At 46.2% G+C, this 27,517-nt stretch overlaps 1 protein-coding gene across 2 annotated transcripts in view; it reads right to left on the bottom strand.

The window, feature by feature from the left end:
* CEMIP (cell migration inducing hyaluronidase 1) overlaps positions 1-27,517 on the bottom strand; it is a 193,755-nt gene that overhangs the window by 72,899 nt on the left and 93,339 nt on the right. For both annotated transcript variants that reach the window (XM_063925814.1, XM_063925815.1), the window contains exons 10-11: positions 25,170-25,311; positions 18,870-19,061 (exon numbers count right to left, since the gene is read on the bottom strand). In XM_063925814.1, the coding sequence (XP_063781884.1) occupies positions 18,870-19,061; positions 25,170-25,311 (334 nt within the window). The remainder of the gene's footprint in view (positions 1-18,869; positions 19,062-25,169; positions 25,312-27,517) is intronic.

The raw sequence follows: 27,517 nt of genomic DNA, 5'->3' as shown, positions 1-27,517 counted from the left end.
GTAACACCGTGGGTGTTCAAATCGGTCTACGTGTTTCCTCCTCTTCCTCTCATCACAAAAGTGTTGAGGATCATAAGACGAAGAAGAGTACAGACGATACTCGTTGTCCCAGACTGGCCTCGAAGGGTCTGGTACTCGGATCTACAAGAGATGCTCACAGGAGATCCCTGGCCTCTTCCTCTCAGGGAAGATCTGTTGCAACAGGGGCCCTGTGTATTTCAAGACTTACCGCGGTTACGTTTGACGGCATGGCGGTTGAACGCCGAATCCTAGCGAAAAAGGGGATTCCGGAAGAGGTCATCCCTACTTTAATAAAGGCTAGGAAGGAGGTGACGGTAAAACATTATCACCGTATCTGGCGAAAGTATGTGTCTTGGTGTGAGTCCAAGAATGCGCCTACGGAAGATTTTCATCTGGGTCGTTTTCTCCACTTCCTACAGACAGGAGTGGATATGGGCCTGAAATTAGGCTCTGTTAAGGTACAGATTTCGGCCCTCTCGATTTTCTTTCAGAAGGAATTGGCTTCTCTTCCAGAAGTCCAGACGTTTGTAAAGGGAGAGCGCCCCCTTTTGTGCCTCCAGTGGCACCATGGGACATGAACGTGGTGTTGCAGTTCTTAAAATCACACTGGTTTGAACCGCTTACCAAGGTTGAGTTGAAATTTCTTACCTGGAAGGTGGTCATGCTGTTGGCCTTGGCATCAGCAAGGCGAGTGTCTGAATTGGCGGCTTTGTCACACAAAAGCCCCTACTTGATTTTTCATGTGGATCGAGCTGAATTGAGGACACGTCCGCAATTTTTGCCTAAAGTGGTTTCTTCATTCCATATGAATCAACCTATTGTGGTGCCTGTGGCTACAAGTGACCTGGAGGATTCCAGATACCTGGATGTAGTCAGGGCCTTAAAGATTTATGTAGCCAGAACGGCTAAAATTAGGAAAACAGAGGCTCTGTTTGTCCTGTATGCTGCTAATAAGATTGGCGCACCTGCTTCGAAGCAGACTATTGCTCGCTGGATCTGTTTTACGATTCAGCAGGCTCATTCTACGGCTGGATTGCCGGTACCAAATTTGGTTAAAGCCCATTCCACTAGGAAGGTGGGCTCTTCTTGGGCGGCTGCCCGAGGCGTCTCGGCATTACAGCTTTGCCGAGCGGCGACTTGATCGGGGTCAAACACTTTTGCTAAATTCTACAAGTTTGATACCCTGGCTGATGAGGACCTAGCGTTTGCTCAGTCGGTGCTGCAGAGTCATACGCACTCTCCTGCCCGATTGGATGCTTTGGTATAAACCCCATGGTCCTTACGGAGTCCCCAGCATCCTCTAGGACGTAAGAGAAAATAAGATTTTAAACCTACCGGTAAATCTATTTCTCCTAGTCTGTAGAGGATGCTGGGCGCCCGTCCCAGTGCGGAAACTCTGCAAGACTTGTATATAGTTGTTGCTTACATAAGGGTTATGTTACAGTTGGAATAGGTCTTGGACCGTTAATGTCGTTTGTTCATACTGTTAACTGGTTATGTATGTTCCAGGTTGCATGGTATGATTGGTGTGGGCTGGTATGAATCTTGCCCTTGGATTGCTAAATCCTGCCTTGTATTGTCCATCTCCTCTGGGCACAGTTCTCTAACTGAGGTCTGGAGGAGGGGCATAGAGGGAGGAGCCAGTAGACACCCATAGTCAAAGTTCTTTTTAGATGCCCTATCTCCTGCGGAGCCCGTCTATACCCCATGGTCCTTACGGAGTCCCCAGCATCCTCTACGGACTAGGAGAAATAGATTTACCGGTAGGTTTAAAATCTTATTTTTTGGAACCTGGGAGACAACCAGAGTACCCAGAGGAAACCCATGCAAGTAAAGGGAGAATATACAAACTCCACACAGTGTGACATAACATCTCCGGGCACTGGTAGATTACATGTCCCTACAGTGTTACAATGAGCAAGCTGTACATACAGATGTTTCCATTGTTCTAACAGTTTCTAATCCACTTTCACATTCTACAGTATATGGAATTCTTATGAAATGAAGAGATGTGAGGGAGAAGTGAGGGATCACTGAGCTGTCATGACATGTAGTCCCCATCGGCAAGAAATCATCTGTGTCAGATTACAGAGGACAGCACAGTCTGTGAATGTATCATAAATCAGACAAGAGGAGTGACAGGTGGCAAATACAGTCATGCAGGAACAGCAGAAAGAGCTTTAGGGGTAATTTATAGTATAGAGATCTAACCAGATACGATAATTCTGAATAGGTCTTTGTAGCAGTCACATATGTGTGTATGTAACAGTTTCCCTGAGAATGAGAATTTATTGAGGACGCTGTTCTCTCCTGGGGTTAGGATTCCTCCTGCCCACACTTGAGTACAGCTAGGGATCTCTGTATAGTCTAATAGCCTGACTTCTGTGTGGAGCTGAGGAAGCCGGTCTGGGGAGGGCGCCACTAAGCAACTACTGTATGTAGGGAAGTGAAAAGAAAACGTTACAGTATCTGGTAATCGCTCACGTTGTAACCTGTCAATATTTATTTTTACAGATTATGGTAGTGACTGGTTCTCTTAATGCTACTATGTGCGTGATTCAATGTTTTAGATATTTCCAGCATACGGAAGCAGAGCATTATGCACTGTCATGACGGCAGAAAGACTCATCAGCCTTCCTAGTGGTTTTACTACAGCCATTCTAGAGAGTGTTTTCCATCTGGACTCCCCATTTACTGTCATTTCTGTGGTCTACAAACTGCTGAAATTTCTCCTATGAGCAATATGGAGGCTCCTATAGCTCATATGTAAATGGAAAATATAAATGTACACAAAAGCTGCGCAGACATTAACCTATTCCTTTATATTTTAAGGGGGATATTTATCAAAGCATAGAGAAAGATAAAGTGAGGAGCAGTATAGTGCAAACCAATCAGCTCATAGCTCTCATTTTCAAACACAGCCTGTAACATGAGAGATAGAAGCTGATTGGTTAGTGTTTAATAGCACTCCACTTTTTTTGTCCATGCATTGATAAATACAGGTGTGGTATAATATATAGATAGTGTCTAGTTAGACAGTCTATAGATAGACACCATATGTTAGACAGACATTAGGTCAAAAGGGTCAAAAGGTCGACATGGTCAAAAGGTCGACATGAAAAAAGGTAGATAGTACAAAAGGTCGACAGGGTCAAAAGGTCAACATGAAAATGGTCGACATGAAAAAGGTAGACACCATGTTTTTCGGCATTTTTGTGGTTTGTGTAGAGGGTTTTGTCATCTGGGTCCCCCAATTGTAAAAAGGCATACCCTCGCGGGGCTCGCCACAAGGTTTATAACCAACTCTATGCCGACATGGATAGAGAAGGTATGAAATAGTCCAAAAACATGCTAAATAAAAAAAAAAAACATTTGTCTAGCTTTTTTTATGTCGACCATTTTCATGTCGACCTTTTGACCCCGTCGATCTTTTGTACTGTCTACCTTTTTCATGTCGACCTTTTGACCCTATCGACCTTTTGACTCTGTCGACCTAATGTCTGTCTAACATATGGTGTCTATCTTTTGACTGTCTAACTAAACACTGTCTATCTATCAACCGGATACCAATAAATACTCCATAAATATTGAAGAGAAACTTTGAAACAAAGTATTAAATTCTGTTTAATGTCTCATGCAAAAAAACAAATCTCTCAATTTTGGTATCCGGTCTTTAGGTCGACCACTATTGGCATTAGGGCGACATGGTGTTTAGGTAGACATGGTCAGTAGGTCGACATGGCAAAGGTCGACACATGAAAAGGTCTTGAGTTTTCAATTTCTGTTTACATTTTTTAAACTTTTTCTTACTTTACTATCCACAGGGGCTACGAGTGGGAATAGTAAGTAACTTGCCTGAAGTTCATTCGCCATGCAAGGGGACACAGTGCACTAATTGAGGTTCCTGGTCACTTAACAAAGAAAACGACACCAACAAAAATAAAAAAACTCATGTCGACCTTTTCTGCGTCGGCTTCATGACCGTGTCGTCCTATTCCATGTGTTGATCTAGTCACTGTCGATCAATAGTGGTCGACCTAATGACTGTCGACCTAGTTAGGATCGACCCAATGATCGACACCCCTCAATTTTAGCTTCAGGTTTATGTTACAGTATATATAGCACACATTCAATATATGCTCCATTTACTGGGTTTTTTGGGGGATTGTTTTAATAAGCTATGTGCCCATATCTCTATTATTATGCCCTGGTCCTGTCTGCTTGATATACTGTCTACTGTGGATGTAACCTTGAAAAATTATAAATAAACACGTTTTTAAAAAAAATATAACGTTAGTGACTCTACTGTATGAGGTTGCTTTGCATGTGGATGAGCTATATTTACACAAGTGGAGACTCTGTTCCATGACCTGTAATGCCCCTCTGCCTGAACCTTGCATTCACTGCACTGCCTGATTTTATCCCCTTCTCTATTTCTTCATAAGATTACACTTTCTTGTCCGCTTTATTTTCTTTGAGCAATGTCCAATCTTTCCTTTGGCGATACATTCCCAGTCACATCGGGTGGATACAATTATCCTGATACACATTTTCATGGAGGCAGTACCCCCTGCCGTCTTGATAAAAAAAGATAAAGGTGACTTAGTGAATGTTTAAATGTTTCAGTGGAGAGGAATGTTCCGCTACTTATCAGATATCCTAACCTCTTACAGGGAATGTTCAGGAACGCAATGGGGTTTTTCAGGGTGACAAAAAAAAGTGTATGGTCACCCACAAAAGGAAACCAGAGCCAACTCCATGGAGCTGTTGCCAGGGTTTGCTGTGGTTATGACGCAATGTCTTTCATATATAATAAATCCCAGGTGATTACCCAGAGGGAGTTATAAGCAGATATGAGATAATACATCTGTTTAGTTCCTATCATCCAATGTGCACCGAGGCTCTGGGATTTCTGGGACTGAGCAGCGAAACCTGCTGGGGAATTATAGGGGAGATACTGCAGATCTGATGCTGTCTATGTAGTATCTGTGTGCTGAACACATTCCCAGGTCTACAAGCAAACCAATCATTTCAGCTAAGCCAGAATAGAGCCAGTAGCTTGATTGGGCAATTGTTTATATTAAAGGGCTCATAAAATATACTTTTTAAAAGTAATTCATACAACTTACACATATATATATATATATATATATATATATATATATATATATATATATACACACACACAAACAGAAATCAGTCCTTTGCGCTATAATCCTTGGATATCCAGAATAGTGTCCAATTGCGCTTCAATCCCCTCCGTGCCACCGGAGCAAAGTAGAAACTGGTAAACAAATTGGAGAGCGCAAATGAATAATAAAAAGTATATGATTTTACTTGTAAAAACTGCTTACATACATTTCAGTTTAAAACAAACGGCGTGTGTGGAATACTGCAACTCAGCCACTGCATCCGTACTGCAGACTTCTCTCAGGGCCCGCTCTGGTCACGGTCACTGACGTCACAACGTCCACGTCAAGCCACGCCCTACGCGTTTTGTCCCCTGACGAAGTCCCTGATTGGACGAAACGCGTAGGACGTGGCTTGACGTGGACGTTGTGACGTCAGTGACCAGAGCAGTGTTATGATTCCAGCACTCTGTTCTGAGGAGATCTTATTGCAAGGACCGGAGCACTGGAACGTAATGCTGGGAAAGGGGAATGGAAAGGGAATAGCCCCTGGCGCCCTATCTCCGTTGTCTCGCCCGTGCTGTCAGTACACTCTTGCGAGACTATGGTTGCTTGAGCCCATGGCAGCCGCGTTTGAAGGGCGGATTACGTCTGCCCAACTTCGATGCCCCCTCAGGTCTTAATGAGAGACAGAGAGTGTACCGAGACAGGGTGATAACAAGGGGCCCTCTTACTGAAACAATCAAAGCCAGGGGCTACTAACTAGCCTAAAACTAAATGTATGTGCAGCTTGCCGCCAAAGGAAAAGAACAACAAAGGAAATGCTGACCACACGCCCACACAATACTTTTGTGTACCGGCGGTGACAGCATAAGCAGAACCCTCTGCAAAACACCAGTGACAGAAATAATAATGGAATACAGCAGCCTAGGCCGACGGACGCGGCAGAGCCGCTACTCACGGAACCGGTACGAATACTGGCAAACGGACAGGAACTCCCAATGCTGCTGACACAGACTCTTAGAACTGGAGGACAGGCAGAATCCCAAACGAAAAGACCGGTGGACACCAAGAAGCCAGAAACTTGACCAGGCACAGGCAAAGGCACTGGACCTCAGGACAGGAACGCCTCACGGCAGGACATGGGATCAGACATAGGAATCGACACAGGGACTGACTCAGGAATCGACACAGGAAGCTCAGGAACTAGCAGGAACCAAGCTCAGAACTCAAGCAGACCGGATACCCAGAAATATCACCAGCATCTGTGAATAGCACTGAGCCAGCATATAACAGAGAGGCCTAATTAATAATCTCATGCAGCTGCCCTGTTGCATGACTCCAAACTGACAAGATGCAATTAGCAGCCAGGTGAGGCTGAACACATGGGCACAAGCTGCAATTACACAGACTCACCAGCGGCAGCAGACAAGATTATTCTAAAACAGAGCAACAGGAAATCCTGGCATGCAAGACAACTTTATAAACATAAAATACATAACCAAAATGCAAAAATGGAAATGAGCCACAGCCGTGGCTCATAACAAGCAGTGGCTGAGTTGCAGTATTCCACACACGCCGTTTGTTTTAAACTGAAATGTATGTAAGCAGTTTTTACAAGTAAAATCATATATTTTTTATTATTAATTTGCGCTCTCCAATTTGTTTACATATATATATATATATATATATATATATTAAAAAGAGGAAAAAGGAAGTCGGCTGCGCTTAGGGTGCTTTACAAATGGGTATAGATCATGGAGAGTTGACAGATTTATATATAAAAAGGGTTTATTATGATATAAAATACATCAACAAATCATATGTAACATAATGAATAAATAACTGTACTCTGAAACACCGTTATGTAAGCACACAGTATCGATCAAGCTCTATGTATAATATTCCCCTGATTCAGGGTTTCGGATTGATACTTGTTAACAATTGTAATCAGGATGAGACTTAAATGGTTACAATTAAACTCTGCAATAAATTGTAACTTAGAAATGGGTGGAGACAACAAAAAGTTTTTTTCCTCCAATAGTCGGAAACAGAAATGCAAAGGCCCAGCGATCAGAAATAAAATAGGCAGTATACAGTTTTTACCTCTCCTATGGGCTGGTACTACCGAGCGTCCTCGGTACAGTCCTGTGTTGAGCCCACCGTATGATGTTTGAGGAGAGAGATTTGGCTGAAGAAATATTTATCCCAGTTTACTGTGGGATTGGTGAGTCCCGGATGCAGGATGATTACCTGTGTTTTACCTAGGGCTGGTGTAGATCCTTTAGGTGCCCTGAGCATAGGTATTACACATCTTCCAGGGCATCAGAGTAACACACGCTGTTGCCGCTAATTGCGGTGAGGACTCACAGGTGCAGTGCCGATCGGAGCTGCCGCACCGGCATGCACGAGAATGAAGCGCTGTCCCACGTCCAAAGATCTGATACAGGCTGGCGTTACCAGGTGTAGCTGTAGGGCGGTGATACGGGCTGTAGTTTTCCCACTGCCGGGAGACAGCTGTCAGAGCTCGCAGTGTCCCGCGGCTAGTGTCAGCCGTCAGACGCCGTTCAGAGATAGCAGTATAGCCGCCGTGCAGGCTGGATAACTCTCCGTGGAGGGCAGAGTTTCTTGGTGCTATGGTGCTGGTGAATCAGAGACAAAATAAAAGGGGAGGAGCCTAACGCGTTTCGTCACGATTAACGTGACTTTTTCAAAGGAATATCTCCTCCACTGTGTTCATCCTATATATAGCATTAATAGACATACTGCCATGTGTGACTAATAAAAGCTAATTAAAACTCTATTAGAAAAGTCAACTCTCCAATTATTTAACACCTGAATACCTATCAGTATGTTGATCTAAGAAAATTTCAATATACATATATGTAAATATAATTTACCATATAGAAATAAAAAAGATTTAAAGACAATAAAAATATTTTTATCATAAGTTTACAGTTAAGTTCATATTGAATAGATAAGTCATATAAGTTCCATGTCAGACAATGCGCTATGGCGCAGGAGATTAAGGACAACATAATGGCAATTTTACTCGGATCACACCAGAAATGCTGTTAATCATTCATGGTATGAAAAGAGAAACCATAGAAGGCATGATTTTAAATAAAACATACCAAGATTTTTTAATCTATGGAGGCATGATGAAAATAGAGACAAATTGATTTTAATTGGCTACAATCAATGACTGGGACCTAATGTGTTGAATAAAATTAATTCTGGATGAATTAAATATTATCCTGTATTTGATATAAATGATAAATATCATAACCCCTGAATGGATTATATTAATATATGCTAGTGTTTTTGTACTAGACGATATGCGGAAGACAGCGGGCCATAGACCAGAAATGCCCCTCCCATACCCAGAGATAACATATGTGCATCTCACATGCAAGATTGTAGATGGATGAATACTATATAGGGTGCATTATATGATGATAATGAATCCCCTAGATATGAACATATTTATACGTAATCTGAAATGGACACCCATACCAGTATGCAGCACAAAGAGAATTATTCGTGGTTTTAAGATATACTTCATATCATATTAAGGGTCGAATTCAATTGTTTCATTTAGTCCCTCAGGAACGAGGGTTTTCAACTGATGAATCCAATAGTTTTCTCTTTGGCACAATTTCCTGTATCTATCACCTCCCCTGGGGGTTGATGGAATGATTTCAATGCCTATGAGGTGGGCATGCTGTGGGTTTTTTTCATGAAATTCTGCAAAGTGTCGGGATACACTGTGCAGAGAATATCCCTTTAAAATATTGCGCCTGTGTTCCAAAAAGCGAATTTTCAATTTACGTGTGGTCCGTCCTACATAGATCAGTCTGCAACTACAGACTAATATATATATGACAAACACACTGTTGCAGTTGATGAATGAACCAATAGTGAATTGTGTATTGTCTGATGATAGGAAAGTTTTGGTTTTATTCTTTATATATGAACAGGTTAGACATTTGTTCGCACCACATTTAAAGCAGCCTCTTGTTTTGGTTAACCATCCTGAGGAATCAAGTAATTTATCTGACTGTAGTGAGGTTCTTCTATCGATAAAAAAACTTGGTGAAAGATGTTGTTGTAAATTACTGGAACGTTTAAAAATAACTGATGGTCTTTCTCCAATTTCTGTTCTAAGAATGGGATCAGTAAGTAGAATTGAAAAATTATTAGAAATAATTTTTCTTATTTGACAGGACGAATTATTGTACTTGGAGAAAAAATGTGGTTGATCTTGCTTGAATTTTTGATTCTTTTGTTTATATTCTAAGAGATCTTTCCTATCCAGCTGGTCTACTCGTACACGAGCTGACTGAATTAGCTTGGAAGGATAACCCTTATTTTCAAGAGACAAGGATAATTCATCCGCCTGTATAGTGTAATTATGGAATTCACTACAGTTGCGTCTAAGGCGTCGCAATTGACCATATGGTATATTTCTAATCCATGGTTTATGATGTGAGCTGTCAAAATGTAAAAAATTATAGTTATCTACCTCCTTTCTGAACGTCTTAGTAGAGATAGCCCCATCGAAGAGAGTATTGACTGCATAGGAGAGGAAAGAGTTAAACATCTGGGGAGGGGTGGACCTAGCTGTGAGGAAAGTACAGCCTTCTTTAAGGGGAGGGCTTGATATATATAGGGAAGGTGAAGCCATTTTAAGTCTCTTGGTGATCTGGTTTAGGTGAGTGCTGCAGTGCAAGCAAAACTTTGTTTTATTAGGGGATTCTTGCTGTGCAAGTACAGTTACAGTTCAGTGAAGTGTCTGGAGTCAGTGTCTCGGCACATGAGTCATGACTCATCTGTAGTGGAATGTGTTGCAGAGACTGCACATGAATCAGTGAGTTGCCAGTGCTGGAGGATCAGTGCTGGACTCATGGAGTTATTCAGCTGCAGTGATTGTACAGTGTATCTGGGGGAGGCAGCTGCTTATGCCCTGATTGTTAATAATATATTAACATAGATTTACTGTTATGTTGATATATTATTAATAACCACTTATTGCATACTAGTTATAGAATATGACATTACTTCTGGCTGAGGAGAGAAAGCTTAACAGCCATGAAACACATCATTCATTCTGTAACTAAACCAACACTGAGCCGAGAGCCCTGTACCACAGGGGCTCCACCTCCTGCTGCATGAATCAGATTCATTCACTGAGTCACTGAGTCTACACAGTGTACAACTGTCTCCCTCACTGGCAGACTCAGGATGAATCATGATTCATGACATGGATCAGGCACAGCAGCAGAGCACTCACTGACTGGTGAGTCGTGACTGCTCCCTCCCCCCTCCCACTGGGTGTCACCTGGTATAGCCTCTGGCCAATCACAGCTAAAGACAGCAGAACACACTGACTGAAGGACACAGGACACAGAGTTTCCTCCCTCTGTCTGAGAGAAGCTGCTGCTGCTGCTGTCTCCACTCATGAAACAGTGAGTGACTCGAGTCATTCACACTTCCTGATGATTCCAGTCACTGTGTTGAGACAGAGAGTCAGTAGCCATCTCTATTGTCAGCCCCCTGCATTTAGGTCACACATCAGTGCTCTGGCTGCCACTCGCCCACGACGGTCCGCCGGGACCCCAGCCCGTTACCGCTCATCTGGCGGTGGGGCTGGTTCCGGGGGCGAGCTGGCTGGCCCTGGGGACGGCGTCCCGTCCCCTAGGGCCTCCTCGAGGGATCTGGCGGAAGCCGGGCCGGCTGTGACTGGCGGGAGCGGCTGACGAGGAGGATCAGAGAGGGAGTCAGGCCGCCCGGAGGTGGGCGGGCAGCAGCCCTTGCCTCCGGGCATGGCCGGGGAAGCCCCAGTGCCGGGTGCCCGCGGGAGCGCGCCGCGCCGGGCGCTCATCCAGGGACCGGAGACTGAGTTCGATGCCCAGCTCTTCCCCCTTGCCGAGGCCGGCTAGTGGTTCCAGGCGGGGGGAGGGCACTGGGCGGGGGACGGTGGCCAGCCGAGCGAGGCCTGTTGCAGGGCCTCGCACGACGTCATCCCCAAACGCTTCGGCTGAGAGAGCACGGACCGGAAGCGGTGGGACGCACGCGCGGCTCCGGCGGTGCCGCTCGCGCACGTGTGCGCGCAGCGGCGCCGCTTTCCTCCTTGTCTCCTCAGCCCTCTCCCCCGCAGCCGGAACACGGTGTGGAGCGGGGAGGGAGGGGGAGAGGCAGTGATCAACCAGGTTAAGCTAATGGGGCTCTTAATGCAGGAGCCCAGACAAGAGGCCTTGTGGTGACAGAGAGCAGTGGGGCGCGCGCCCGAGGTGCGCGCGCACCCACGCTCGCCTTTGGCGCCGCTAGCCGCGCACGTGTGTGCGCAGCAGCGCCGCCGGCCTTGCTGTCTCCCCTGCTATCTCCCAGGCAGCCGGAATCCGGCGGGAGCCGGGGGGAGAGGGGAGACAGGGCAATTATGATCACTGGCAGGGCAGTGCGATACCAAGGAGAAGGTGCGGCAGCAAGAGGTCACGGGGTGCGTGCACAGGAGGTGCGCGAGCCCGTGTCCACTGCAAGCGGAGCGGTGCGCGCGCGCTCTGCTGCGCCGCGGGGTTCCCGGTCTTTTCAGATCACTCCCCTGGGGCCGGAATCTAGCGGCCTGCGGGGGAGGAGGGGGGACAGGGAATGGGTTAGTGGCCGCGGGGCTGCTGCACGCGCCGCAGGAACTCGCGGCGGTCCCCCCCCCCCCCCCCCTCTGCGGCATCGGATAGTTCCGATACACGGGAAGAGGGGACAAATTCAGAGGCGAGGGCAGTGCGGGCGCCGACAGCGGTGCCTCCGCTTTCCCGCAAGGGCAGCGTGCGTCGGATGCCCGGCACGCGCATGTCGGGCGGCGAGCGCGTGGTCGCACGCGGGCCCCGGCGAAGGACCCAGGACCGCGCTTTGGGGCAGTCACGACCCCTCCGGAGCGCTGGCTCGGCCCTGGCCACAGCGGTGAAGGTGTTAGGGCCGCTAGCCGCGGCTGCCTCCCCTAGAACGGCTGTTCGTTCCGGCGGGCTGCGGGCTATGGCGGCGCAGCGGGTGGCACGCGCCTGCCGTGAGCTCGGGACGGTCGCCGCAGAATTACAACAGGGTCCAGGGCAGGACGCGGGGGATCTCACGGCCGCAACGCCCCCAGCACGGAGGCCGCGGCATGTGGCGCGAGTACTGGAGGGGTCCTCAGCTTCTTCCTCTTTTTCAAGGGAGCTCGGGGATGAGGCAATGGCAGATTTCGAGGAGGAAGGCAACGATTTGGACGCGCCGGAAGATTCCATGTCGGGGGAGTCGGCGGCATCAGGTAAGGTGGTGCAGTCGGTATTCGGGTTCCTCCACGAGCTTTTGTTCGCGTAGTTCTTCCTCTTCCTCCTCTTCATCTTCAATGTCGTCACAGGCGTCCGAAGTCAGTAGCACAACTAGGGCAAAGAAGCGGGCAACTAAATTCGCCAAGAGGGCAGCGGAACAGGCGCAAGCGGCTTAGCGAGGAAGCGCGTAGGGCCAAGAAGCTCGCAATTTGCCCGGTGTCGTGCGATTCGTCTATACTGCTGTACTGCGGGGGCTGCGAGATAGCTGCCGCAAGAAGATTTGGAGGGGGGACTTCGTGGACGTGTTCGTATTGACGAAGGTCGCGAAGAAAGAGTATAAGGTGGCGGCGCAAAGAAGGGCATCGGGGCTGAGGCATTCCGTACCTTCGATAATTGCCTGGCCGGGTTCTGGGTCTTCGCGGCATCTTACCTGGAGGACAGGCCGGCAGAGCACACGAATATAATAAGGTACCTGCATCTCATACATGACATGCAGCGCACGTCTTCGGGATCGGAGTGGCGCAGGTACGATCAGGAATTCAGGGAACAACAGGAAGGTTTGCAGGTCATGGACTTCGGGTTCAAGGACGTTGAGGTTGGGCTCAAGGTCACCCGGGCTTCGCTACAGGCGGAGGAGCCCCGGAAGCTGGGGGCGGACGGGCACCACGCAGGGTCGTCCTCCCAGGGGTTCGGCGCGGACGGCGGATTGGCCAAGTCAGGTAGGTCGGCAGTCCGCGCAGGGGGGCGTGCCACCACAAAAAAGGAAAATGTTTCGCGTTTAACAACGCGGCGTGTTCCTTCGGGGGATGACTTGGTCATCTCTCCAGTGGGGGTGGTTCCTAAGAAGGCTCCAGGCGCCTTCCGGCTCATTTGAGTTCGCTTTTAGGCTGGCTAATCGCAGCATTTTGTTTAGATGCGATTATCTGGGCGTGGTGCATGCGATTAATAACCAAAGGGCAAAGTCGTTGGTGGTTATGCGGGTGCTAGGGCAATTGCTTTTGACATGCTTGCGTAGGAACCTGTGGTTCCGCGCGCAACATGTGCCCGGTTTGGAGAATGGTATTGTCGACGCTTTGTCGCGAGGACAGTGGGAGAGGTGTTGGTTGTTGGCACCTGAGGCCAACGAGCAGGGTTTTCACTGTCCCGGTTAGGTTTGGCAGGTGATCGGGCCGGACTGGAGGGTATAGCGTTGCGGTCAGTCGCGCCAGCCACGCTCAAGGCTTACGGACATGCTTGTAATGAGTGGGACGAGTTTGTCCAAGGTCGTCAGCAACAAGGTAAGAGCAGGCATCGGCTGATGCTTTCTTTTATGTGGCAGCTTTACGTCTCCGGTAGGTCACGAGCAGTGGTTTTGCGGTATTTGGCAGGCATCTCATTTTTCTGCAAGCTGCGAGGCGTCCCTGACGTAACAAAAAGCGAGGTTCTGCGGAAGGCAATGAAAGGGTGGGCGCGAGTCGCGCCGTCGCCACCGGATAGGAGGCGGCCCATCGATGCGGCGTTGTTGCCGGCCGTCATCGAGGCAGTAGGGCGAGTCGCGTCGTCCAGGTTTGAGACGCTTTTGTTTAGTTTGGCGTTCTCAATGGCTTACCACGGGGCCTTTCGAGTTTCTGAGTTGGTAGCGCCTTCCAAGAGAGCAGATTCGCGCATGCTGGTCGGAGACGTAGTAGTGGGTGAGAGGTCCTTGCTGTGCAGGTTGCGACGCTCCAAGACGGATCAAGGGGGGAGAGGGCGCTGGGTTACAATGGTTCCAGCGCTGGAGGAGAGCGTTTGCCCGGTGGGGCTGGCAAGGCAATACGTGGTGGTGCGACCCGTTAAGGAGGGGTCTTGGCTGTTGCATTATGATGGGCTGCCAGTCACGAAATACCAGTTTCGATGGATGCTGAGTCGCTGTTTGGCGGGCTTGGGCCTCCCACCCACTGTTTTTGGTACCCATTCCTTTCGCATAGGCGCAGCGACGTTGGCTGCTGCGGCGGGTTGCTCCAGAACTGAAATACAGGCGGTGGGGCGATGGAAGTCGTCAAGTTATAGACGATATATTCGCCCCGTCACATGAGAGGTCGGTTTGCGCTTGGGCTTTGTTTAAATTTGCAATGTATTATGTTGTTACAGTTCTGTGATTTTATGGTGTGTGCGTCTGTTGGTGTTACCCCTTTTGTTTTTTGTTTTTTTGTTTTTTTATCCTACTCAGGGATTAGCTACTCGCCGTTGCTGGCATGAGTCGGCAGCGGGGGTCTGGAGTTATTTGCGATTTTTTGCCTGACTTGACGGACTGAATTCTAATCTACAATTCGGCTAATTTGGTCTAATCAGAGTCCCTCAGCAGGTCTTTACGTTTCACCTCCAGCTGAGTTATTACATGTGTTTCCCATTTTATACCCCCGCCTCCCCCCCCCCCCCCACCCCCCCTGTTTTTATTTCGTTTATTTTATTTGATCTTTCCCCTTTGTGTCTTTAATTGCGCTTTTAAATTGGCTACGAAACATGGTGCAGTCGGCTAGGCCGTGACTGCTGCAATAGCGAGATCTAAAGTTTTCTTTTTTGGCAGATCCTTCAGTATAAACAATTAATAAGCCTCTTAGTAATCAATTCTACCCCTCTTTTTCCCTTCAGGATGGTTCGAAGACTATTTGCCCATTTTTGTGGTTGGCCACTCTTACATTTACTGGGCGGCCAGGTTTGTGGCCTCGGAAGGGTCTCAGGCATTGCTTGGAACACAGGGTGTCAGATGGCTTGGCTGGCGAGGAATGATGTGGGGTGAGCTGAGGAGTAGGTTAGTGAGTCAGGCCAGCAAGCATGGAGTCCCTAGGGTTTTTGGTTGTCCATCTAGGTGGCAACGACCTGGGGAAGAGGACATCCTTGGATCTGCGGTGGGCCATGATACAGGATCTGGCAAGTGTGACCGCGGCATGGACCGATTGTGTGTTGGTTTTTTCCATGATGGTGCCAAGATTGTGTTGGAGGGGTGTGGCGGATGGTCGCCAGATTGATGAGGCCCGGAAAAAGGTGAACGGAGCGGTGGCAAAGTGGGTGCTGTCCCACGGTGGGAGGGTGGTTCGCCACCCGAGGAGTCGGTTAAAAGACAGCCACCTTTTCCGGCGCGATGGAGTACATCTATCCAATGAGGGGATGATGTTTTTTCTGGAGGATCTAGGTTTCGCTTTGCAGGAGTTTTGGTGGGGTGTGGCGGATGGTCGCCAGATTGATGAGGCCCGGAAAAAGGTGAACGGAGCGGTGGCAAAGTGGGTGCTGTCCCACGGTGGGAGGGTGGTTCGCCACCCGAGGAGTCGGTTAAAAGACAGCCACCTTTTCCGGCGCGATGGAGTACATCTATCCAATGAGGGGATGATGTTTTTTCTGGAGGATCTAGGTTTCGCTTTGCAGGAGTTATGGTAGGTTTATGGTGGCGGTGCGAAAGACTGTGGGGATGAGTCTTTCGCTGTTGGCGGAAAAGAACGGCAGTTTCGTATTGTAGAGAAAACTGTAGTGTTTTACAGTTGGTTGTGGTTTAGGTGCACTCACCTCCATCGACTTATGGCCGCTTGACCACCCGTCCGGGAAGGCAGCGGCAGGGCACCCAGGAGCGGTGGGTAGTCACTGTGGGGGTTGAGTTGTCACCTATTACCGGTTTATGGTAAGTTTTAGTAAATTTATAGGGTTGAGTTATTTAAGTTTAATTTAGATTAAGTGAGCCGTTCTTTTGGGCCGCCACCATATGCCAGCTGGAGCGGCATATTAAATTAATCTCTTTATTACAGGTTTCCTAATGGTTAGGGACAAATAAATAGCTAGCAATTTTCTGCCAAAATTCAAGTCTCAGTGTCGTTATTTCTGGTTATGATTATGAATGCTTTACTTTCAAAGAAAGGGGTCCACCAAATATCACTAAGATGTTTAGAAGAGAGTATTGACTGCATAGGAGAGGAAAGAGTTAAACATCTGGGGAGGGGTGGACCTAGCTGTGAGGAAAGTACAGCCTTCTTTAAGGGGAGGGCTTGATATATATAGGGAAGGTGAAGCCATTTTAAGTCTCTTGGTGATCTGGTTTCCCACCCTCCCGCCCTGGTAGTTGGAAATTGTGGCACGTGGTGATTTGGCTCTAAGTTGTTGGCTGTTTTCGTTAGCTATTTATTGGCGGAAAAGAACGGCAGTTTCGTATTGTAGAGAAAACTGTAGTGTTTTACAGTTGGTTGTGGTTTAGGTGCACTCACCTCCATCGACTTATGGCCGCTTGACCACCCGTCCGGGAAGGCAGCGGCAGGGCACCCAGGAGCGGTGGGTAGTCACTGTGGGGGTTGAGTTGTCACCTATTACCGGTTTATGGTAAGTTTTAGTAAATTTATAGGGTTGAGTTATTTAAGTTTAATTTAGATTAAGTGAGCCGTTCTTTTGGGCCGCCACCATATGCCAGCTGGAGCGGCATATTAAATTAATCTCTTTATTACAGGTTTCCTAATGGTTAGGGACAAATAAATAGCTAGCAATTTTCTGCCAAAATTCAAGTCTCAGTGTCGTTATTTCTGGTTATGATTATGAATGCTTTACTTTCAAAGAAAGGGGTCCACCAAATATCACTAAGATGTTTATATAATATTGAGGGAGACATCAAGGAACGAGATGGAAAATTTGTTTGCCGTGCTAGTGAAACATAAGTTAAATTCGTTATCATTAAAGGACGCAATTAGGTCCGAAGCTGAATTAATATCCCCATCAAATACAAAGAAAAGGTCATCTATATATCGGCCATAGTAGACGAGGTCCGCGCCCAAGCTCCGCCCCCCAAACATGTGCGTCCTCAAACGCCCCCATATAAAGATTGGCGAAGCTGGGCGCGAACCTCGTCCCCATGGCCGTACCAAGTGTCTGTAAATAATATTGGTGATTAAATAAAAAATATATATATATATATATATACACACACATACATACTTCATTTTACATAGTATGTAATAATTCTGATGGCAAGTTATGCTTAATGCAGCCACCATGGAGCGAAATTTACACTGTATGTACCCCCAGATAGAACACTCTAAGGTATCGCAATCCACTCAATATGTCAGAGAATGTATCATAAGGAAATTGCTAGCTTGCTGAGTCCCGCAACTAAGGGGCTGATGCAGAGATGGGCACTTTAGAACAGCAGCTGTGTCTTTGGATGCAGCTGCTGTGTGAAAATATGCAAATGCCTGTATATTTTTAGCAGAAAACGCCCCATTTTCTGCAAATGCAGGCAGTGCTGCCCCCTTCCAACCCCCAAATGGGCGCAGAATGTCAATAATTATGTAGTTTAGGGGAACTGCAAGCAATCTCACATGCGCAATGCATCATCTGTGCTGGCGCAGATCTCTAAACATCAAAGATGAACGGAAACAATCAGGTTTATGTACATCTCTGAGTCAGACCATATGTTTGTCATATTTCTTCAGCCAAACATGATTCAACGTATATACTACACCTGTACAACATAGACAGTAAGCAATAAGTAATCCAACAACTAATGGTTCAGCACAGAAAGTTATTGCTCCATTGCAAACGTTAAAGTTTCAAGTGACGCATAAAAGCTAAGTACATAAATCCATATACTCTTATTACACATTTATTTGAATTCCTGTGGACCTGTTCTGGCAAACAAAAGAGCATAAGCATATTATATTTTACTAGCAACCCGCCCCAGCTTCGCACAGGAGCAATTTTGAATGCACGGCAATAGTTTTTTTTTAACCGAGGTCTTATAAGATTACTATGAGGAAAAATAATAGTTTTTCATATAAATGAAACAGGAATGGAATAAAAAGGGAAAAACTGAAATTTTGTATCAATAAACAGGGCTTACAGTACATATATTTTTCTGAAGAAACTGGATAATATGTATCAATCTCTACATAGTTTAAAATAAAGTCCATCGTTGTGATATATCTGTAATGGTTTAGGCAGTATAAGCCAAGAAAGTGCCCAGATGGCCATTTTTTTCTTAGACTTGATTCACTAAACTCGTCACTGCTCGGCTCCATTTTGTCATCGATTAATGTTTCATACACCTAAATCTACCTGGCCAAATGCTATGTGAAAATTGCGTCAAAATCCGCCCAGTGGTTCTCAAGATTAGCCCAAACAAACAGTCAGACGCCTACCCGGAACATTGTGTTATACTATGTACAGAAGTGTGTGTGAGCATGTATCTTGAGTATATGTACTGAGCAATATGTAGAAAGTAGGGTAAATTAGAACAATAATGATGGTTATCTCATGCTATTAAAAAAGGCAGCAAATCTACGCTAATACTATGGCAACCAATCAGACGCTCAAATTAATTGTTCACTAGACAGATAAAACCTAATTGTTGATTTGTTACTATGGTTTTAGGGCTGATTTGCAACTATGAGCAATGCTATATTTAATAAAGCTCAATGATATTTACCTTCCACCTTGATCTGATTGGCAGTGCAGGTCCTGCAGGGCAGTACTGTGAATTCTTCTGCTTGATACATGGAGTAGTCTGTACTGGCCACCACAAGGGTATCTCCGGCTCTCCAGGAACGGGCATTGTCTGCCAGATGCAGGATGGTGCTGTTCACATTGGTGTCTACTTTCATTGTCAGTCTGGGCCTCACTGTGAAACATAAACAGAATACCATGACTAGGAATCTATCACACACACCACACACACCCTGAAACATACACAGTGATTCAGAGGTGCACACAGATCATGCACCGCTGCGATTTCTCACGGATTCTCAATTGCGAAAATATGCAAATGAGAGTTTAAGCATTGCCTGTGCAACAAACTTCACAAGCCCTGTGACACACACTCTGTATATCACAGCGACTCCTCAAACAGCACCTTCAAAGTGCAGAGCCTCCCATTTAACTTACGTTAAGATATGGCCACTGTGGCTGCAGTGCTGCGAAAGATATTTCATAATGAAACACGCTCATGACACCTCCTCTTTTTGCAAAGACTTAAGGTCACCTCCCAGTCTACACCCTGAACACCCCCTGGATCGCAGAATCTGTGTCAACTATGGGCCTAATTCTGAGTTGATCGCAGCAGCAAATTTGTTAGCAGTTGGGCAAAACCATGTGCACTGCAGGGGAGGCAGATATAACATGTGCAGAGAGAGTTAGATTTGGGTGGAGTGTGTTCAAACTGAAATCTAAATTGCAATGTAAAAATAAAGCAGCCAGTATTTACCCTGCACAGAAACAAAATAACCCACCCAAATCTATCTCTCTCTGCAAATGTTATATCTGCTCCCCCTGCAGTGCACATGGTTTTGCCCAATTGCTAACAAACTTGCTGCTGCGATCAACTCAGAATTACCCCCAATAAGCGATGTTGTACGTAAATGCATATACCATTGCACACTTGTTCACAGTAAGGGGTTCTTAGACTTTTCACGCATACACAATATCAAGTAAATAATAATAATTAAAAAAAAACTGGGCAAGTGCCTTGTTTTTACATAGAAAAAAAAAAAAAAGGAATAAAATAATCGTCTTGAATGGTGAAGCGGCCAGTAAATTCCATGTGGGATATAGTAACACCCGAAACGTATTCATTTTGTTAAGGAAAAAATATGAATTTACTTCAGCCATGTGGTAAAGATGATGCAGTTGACAATTGTGTGTGAATGCCAAATTCAATGAGGAATATTTTCCAAAATAGATTAAATGTTTAACTCATTCTGGCTCCACTATCTGTGTTAGATTTCTGTAATAGCACAACTGATAAATACCATACACATTCTTGTAAGATGCAGATTATGGTAAGGGTGCCTGGATCACAACACAGGGCTAGAAGAATTCCCAAGCCTTCCCCAAAATCACTAGGCCCATGTGACCGTGACCAAAGAACAAATACGCCTGGGTGAGGGGTGTGGTATATACTGCAAGGGCCACAGAGAGAGAAGACGTATGTTTACTGCATGATTGTGGAATGTGACATTTGTGTATATTAATGCATTTGATAGAATGAGATTGCTGTGTGCGGAATGTAGTAGTTGCCCACAGCAACCAATTAGCTTGTCGTTTTATAGAATGTACTTGATAAGTGCTAGCTAGTAGCCTGTTTGTCGTTTTCAGCTCGGCCTTCAATACAATCGTCCCCTGCATCCTCCACCCCAAATTACTTCGCCGGGTCCACCAGAAGCCTGAAAAGTTTCTTTCCCCAAGTGGTCCGCCTGCAGAATTCCTGAACATTGACTGACTAGCAAACCGAAGACAAATTCCTAGTATACACAAGTATACCTGGCCAATAAAGCTGATTCTGATTCTGAACTCCACTTGTCCACTCAATAGCAGGCTTGAACAATATCCTCCTTAGTGTGTGACAGACTATTCAGCTGTCTGTGGTACAGAAGAAAAGCCATTTTTCTATGCAACCTCATATACCACCTTAGCATAAGAGTGGCCATGTTGGTTTTACACTCTATAAAAATAATACGATGTTCTATTTTAGAAGGGTGATTCCTGCTACAAAGGTTTATCGCACATTTTCTTTCCCCCAAGTAGTGGAACCATGAGGGCTCCCTACTAAGGACTGGTACAGTACAGAAAAAACAACCCTGCCAGTTATGCATTCCTCAATTTCCTAGCATTTGGGAAAAGGGTACATTCACACAGCACTATGCCATTTCTAATGGGAGCGCACTAGGGGGGTAATTCCAAGTTGATCGCAGCAGGATTTTTGATAGCAATTGGGCAAAACCATGTGCACTGCAGGGGGGGCAGATATAACATTTGCAGAGAGAGTTAGATTTGGGTGGGTAATTTTATTTCTGTGCAGGGTAAATACTGGCTGCTTTATTTTTATACTGCAAATTAGATTGCAGATTGAACACACCCCATCCAAATCTAACTCTCTCTGCCAGGGCCGTAACTAGGGGGGGCTAGGGGGGCACGTGACCTGGGCGCAGAATTCTGGGGGGCGCAGAGAGATTAAGAGAACAGGTGTCAGAACCGGCAGAAGCAGCAGCAGTATATAAAACTAGGAGCTCGCGGCTGTGAGAGGCGGACCCGTAATGGAGCTGTGACACAGACGCTGGCTTCTCCTTGGAGCATTAGTGAAGCCGCGCCTCCCGAGTCTGCCTCTCACAGCCGCGGATGTCACTCACCGGTCCTAGCACGCGGCGATGTCCCAGCTCTCAGCAGCATGCTGACGTCACTAGCAGGCGGCCCGGCCAGAGGAGAGGAGGCGGCCAGCAGAGTCAGTGTGTGCATGCAATCTCTGCTGCGCCCTACCTCCTCTGCAAGTGACCCTTTGTGTGCTGCTGCTGCTGCTGCTGCTGTGAACCAGGTGGCCTGCCCCCCTTTATCGACCGAGCCCACTCCATGCTGCCCTAGTTTAAATCTAACTGGAGCTCCATAGTAGCACAGAGGTGCTAAGAATGAAAGACACATCTTACTCAAGGTAAGATGTTCTGATGTTATTGTGGGGAATGGGCGCTGTAGTGTAGTTATGTAGTGTAGTATATAGGGTATGTAGTGCAGTGCAGAGGAACATGTAGTGTAGTAATGTAGTGCAGCGTATAGGGGGTTATAGTGTAGTAATATAGTGCAGCGTATAGGGGGTTATAGTGTAGTAATGTAGTGCAGCGTATAGGGGGTTATAGTGTAGTAATGTAGTGCAGCGTATAGGGGGTTATAGTGTAGTAATGTAGTGCAGCGTATAGGGGGTTATAGTGTAGTAATGTAGTGCAGCGTATAGGGGGTTATAGTGTAGTAATGTAGTGCAGCGTATAGGGGGTTATAGTGTAGTAATGTAGTGCAGTGTATAGGGGTATGTAGTATAGCGATGTAGCGCAGTGTGGCGTATAGGCGGATGTTTAGTGATGTAGTGCAGCGTACAGGGGAATGTAGTGTAGTGATGTAGTGTAATGATGCAGTGCAGCGACGTTGTGCAATGTATGGGGAAGATGCTGTTGGGGAGGCCATGTGACAGAAATTAAGCACATCTGGGGCAAACGGGACATGTGGGGAACACGCTGCTGTGTGCCATATGACAGATGCTTAGGGCATTTGGGGCACACAGGGGGGCAATATGGTCTATTAGTATCCATTTTATTCTAAATATATGGTAATTTAGTGTGATAGTGTGTCTGTGTGTACATGTGTGTTGAGGGGAGGAGGTGCCAAATTGCAGCCTTGCCCCGGGTGCCAAAAATCCTAGTTTTCGGCCCTGTCACTGCACATGTTATATCTGCCTCCCCTGCAGTGCACATGGTTTTGCCCAATTGCTAACAAAAATCCTGCTGCGATCAACTTGGAATTACCCCCTAGAGACGGCTTTGTGTTAGGAACTGACAGGATGCTGTTGGAAGCTGAGCCATTCCTGTTGTAGCAGGCTGAGTTCTCCTGACAGGTGGCAGTCCCTGGCAATGGAATTCCTATAGTTCAGCCAAATTACAAGTATCTGAATGTATCCTGTAATATGTCAGCCTTTATAAAGAAAGATATTTAGATCCAGCCTGGCAGTGCATATGCATATTGGTGCTGTGCATGTGCATATGCTCAGCTACCATATGGTCTGCTTTCTGTGCGGGGGCAGATCTGCTGTGAAATTAATGAAGCTTAAGCGTCAGAGCCCCTTATCCCAGAGGGGCCCTGAAGCAACTATTTGTTTTATTGAGTGAATTTATGTTATTAAAATAAGGTTACTTTAGTGATAGAATCATCACTCGTCTCGCTTGTGCATTTTAACACCAAAAATCGGATTTTCACCTCTTGTACTTATGTACTGTATAGTTATAGCTCATCACCAATAACACCGTGACAACAAGGCTTATAGCAAACTTTAGAATCAGAATCAGTTTATTGCCAAGTATATCAGTACATAATACACAAATCATTTGTTTCCGATGACCACAGCTCTCAGACAAGATACAACACGTGTCATAACATAGGGAAGAGAAGCATGACGGATACTTCAGTACATGTTACGTGTATGACATGAAATGGGCTAGGCAGTTGTCAAGTTAACCAAGATAGTTGCTTGGGGGAAGAAACTGTTCCTGTGTCTAGCAGTTCTCGCCAGCCTCAAGCTGTACCGTCTGCCAGATGGCAGCCAACGGAACAGGACGTGAGCGGGGTGGGAGCGGTCGTCAATGATCCTTCCCTCCCGCTTCGTGACCCTTGCCCAATAGATATCCTCAATTGCTGGGAGGTTTGTCCCTATGATTTTTTCCGCTACCTTTACGAATCGATTCGCTGTAGTCTGTTCCTGTCATGGGTTGGGGCCGAGCCAAACCACACCATTATCGAGGTGCAGAGAACAGATTGAATAATTGCAGAGTAAAAGAGGATCAGAAGTTCCTGCGGCAGTTTGAACTTCCTAAGTTGTCGTAAGAAGTGCAACCTCTGCTGGGCTTTTCCCACAATGCCGATGTTAAACTTCCCCCTCAGATCCTTGGCTATCGTGGAGCCTAGAAATCGGAAGTGTTCTACCACAGCTACCGTATTGTCCACAATTGTTAGTGGGGAGAGTGTAGCGGGGTGCTTCCTGAAATCAACAATCATCTCAACCGTTTTTGATTAATTTAACTGTAGATTGTTTGTGCAGCACCAGGTGACTAGCCTCTCAACCTCCTTCCTGTAAGCAAACTCCTCCCCATCCGTAATGAGACCAATTAGTGTGATATCATCCGCAAATTTAAGAAGTTTCACAGATGTGTCTGCGGAAGAGCAGTCGTTGGTGTAGAGAGAGAAGAGGAAGGGAGAAAGAACACACCCCTGGGGTGAACCCGTACTAGTAGTCCTAACCCCAGACATGAATTTCCCCATCCTGTCTCGCAGCTCTCTATCCGTTAAGAAGTTCACCACCCAGGAGCATAGCGTTTCAGGAACACCTAAGCAGTGCATCTTCGATTGCAGCAGTCCAGGGATGATGGTATTGAATGCAGAGCTGAAGTCCACGAACAGGACCTTCACATAGCCTCCTGGCAAATCCAGGTGCTGCAGGAAGAAGTGCAGACCCAGATTTACCGCGTCCTCCGCCGATCTGTTAGCCCTGTATGCGAACTGCAGAGGGTCTAGGAGAGAACCTACCATAGACTTTAAGTAAGTCAGTACTAGACGCTGCATCGTCTTCATGGATCTGCAATTACAGCTTGGATGCGTGTCGCTTAGTACCGCGGGCGCTACTCTGTAAATAGCGTGAAACATGTATCCGTCTTAAACTACAATTCCCAACAGCCTGTAGGACTTTTCTTTGTGACATTCCCGGAATGATGGAGCCTGAGAGGGCCCATCCTAGGAAGGAGGCTGGGAGCAATGAAAGGTGAGAAGGAGGCATCTAATAAAGTCATTTTGCTGGTGCTGAGCGGTGTACTGTCCTTGTAGGGGCAACAAGGCCCTTTGGACCTTGCTGGATGTTGCCCTATTGTTGCTGGTTGCCCCCATAACAGTTCAAGCTTCACTGTTTCTGTGTATGGAGAAATATTTGCACTGCCCATAAAAAAAATGTTTTTTATTGGGGGTTTTTCATAGACACCATACCTATTTATCCTTTCATTTTCAACAGCAATACATTTGAGCACCTTTGAGTCACCACCCCCACTTTATATTAAATATGCCCTCACAGCAAAGCAAAATGGTTTTGCCAAGGTGTAAAAGTGCACATTATAGCCCCAGTTACTCCTAACTCTAAATAAGACCTATTAAGTAGTTTATTAGTGAGGTTGATAACACAATAGAGAGAATTTCATTAGGTGTATAAACATACCTGACTTTCCACATAGGAAGCGGACTTTGTAGTTTGGGCATCTTGCATGGATCTGGTCATTCTGATGGCATGCAAACCTGTAATCGTGGCCCCCTTTGTAGAAGACTTGTGTTTGTATTTTAGTTCCATTAACTGTAGTAACCTAGAGATAGCAGAAGAAGTGTTACGGACTTCAACTGTGCAACAAACCGTCATAGAAACCTATATGAGTAATAAATGGCCTGACAATACTAGTGAGGCAATAATAGGTGGGGGGTTTTTTGGAATCTGCACTGGACCAGATTGTAACACGGATAAATGTCATACAATTTTTATACCATATGAGGCAAGAATGGTGACCAACATGAAGCTACCGACTTCGCCTTTAAGGCTTTTAAGGTAGAACTGGGTTGGCGGTGCTCCCGGACATTAGTTCAGAACAAACTATTTGAGGGTTGTTTTGCAGAGAAGCAAAAGAAAGACTGTTTTTGTGTCTCTCTGGGGCACACTTTAATAAAGTGTATAAAGTGTGCCCCAGAGAGACACAAAAACAGTCTTTCTTTTGCTTCTCTGCAAAACAACCCTCAAATACTAGTGAGGCACAACGCACAAAGCATCGACTGAAACAAGGGCCCTCATTCCGAGTCGTTCGCTCTGTATTTTTCTTCGCATCGCAGCGTTTTTCTGCTTAGTACGCATGCGCAATGTTCGCACTGCGACTGCGCCAAGTAATTTTGCTATGAAGATAGTATTTTTACTCACGGCTTTTTCTTCGCTCCGGCGATCGTAGTGTGATTGACAGGAAATGGGTGTTACTGGGCGGAAACACAGCGTTTTATGGGCGTGTGGATAAAAACGCTACCGTTTCCGGAAAAAACGTGGGAGTGGCTGGAGAAACGGAGGAGTGTCTGGCCGAACGCTGGGTGTGTTTGTGACGTCAAACCAGGAACGACAAGCAGTGAACTGATCGCAGATGCCGAGTAAGGTTGAAGCTACTCAGAAACTGCTAAGTAGTTTGTAATCGCAATATTGCGAATACATCGTTCGCAATTTTAAGAAGCTAAGATTCACTCCCAGTAGGCGGTGGCTTAGCGTGTGTAACTCTGCTAAAATCGCCTTGCGAGCGAACAACTCGGAATGAGGGCCAAGATTACATTACTTTGTGTCAAGCAGCAAAGGTAAATACTGCAAGCAAGACAGTGGCCATATAGATACCAACAGTTCCTCTTCTCTAGAGACATTGGAGTCTGTATCAAAGTCGGCTACAATACACTAGAATATATTGTTTTATGTGGGAATTTGTCTCTCTTTGCTAGATGAATTGTCCTCTAGCATTTCTATCATGTGTATGAGTCCAGAATGAGTGCATGTAATGTTTCCCTCAGACATGTAACTCAGAGCTCATCTCTAGACATGTATGGATGCTGCGTTTTATGATTTCAATACAATCTATACTGTTTTTAAGTGATACTAACTACACTTTCTATACTGTGTTTTTCTTATAATATGGTCTGTGTTTGGTCATTTATAGATTTCTTTCCCCTGTTATTAAACCAAACAGCATCTAAGAATCCTCTCTCTGTGAGGTGGATTGATGGCATTCCACAGACTTCCCTACCTATGGAGATGTGACTGTAGTGTCTCCTGCTCCCTCTGCAGGGCTGTCTGGAGACACTTTGTAATGACACTGATAACAAACTCAGCCACTCCAAGACAGCCCAAGATGCCTACTGTGACTACAAAAAGGAATGTAATTGGATATGCAGCATGTGGTCTTATTTATGGCTAGTAATGAGACGTTCCTGGGTGGGAAATCTGTTGTTTTATTGACTATTAAACAGAGCACATAGTAGGAACCCATCAGTGTGTCTGTTCTTCCACTCTCTAGAAGGGGCTCTTTCTAAAACAACAGACATATTAACTCTTAATGTCTCAATACTAATTACTTCCGACAGTGAATATTCTTCAGTAATTGTGCATGTAGAACAGCGTGGGCAGCAGGCAGCTGCTCCTAATCTCACTTATAGGCTTATTTATTATAGAGAGAAAAATCGGGATGTAGTTACGTGACTGGTGGTCAGGAGACGGCTGGTCACAATACCTCCCCCTGCACCCCGAACACTGATAATCCCGACAGCCAGCATGCCAACTAGCAGGGACTATTCCCACTCGTGGGTGTCCACTACACCCATCAGGTGGGAATAGAACCTGTGGCGAGCGTAGCCACAAGGGGCTTTCTTGCGCTCGCCCCCCCGCCGGCATTCTGCGGCCGGGATCCCGGTGTTTTAGCCATTGACAGGGTTTCCATTTAGCAAGTCCCTCTCAGCTGGTGAGAGCTGTCACCAGGGTCCTGACGTGAAGGTTGTGGC

Source organism: Pseudophryne corroboree, chromosome 6 (assembly GCF_028390025.1).
Source record: "Pseudophryne corroboree isolate aPseCor3 chromosome 6, aPseCor3.hap2, whole genome shotgun sequence".
Lineage (NCBI taxonomy): Eukaryota > Metazoa > Chordata > Amphibia > Anura > Myobatrachidae > Pseudophryne > Pseudophryne corroboree.
The sequence above is the reverse complement of the archived record's forward strand: the minus strand, read 5'-3'. Positions and strand labels throughout refer to the sequence as shown.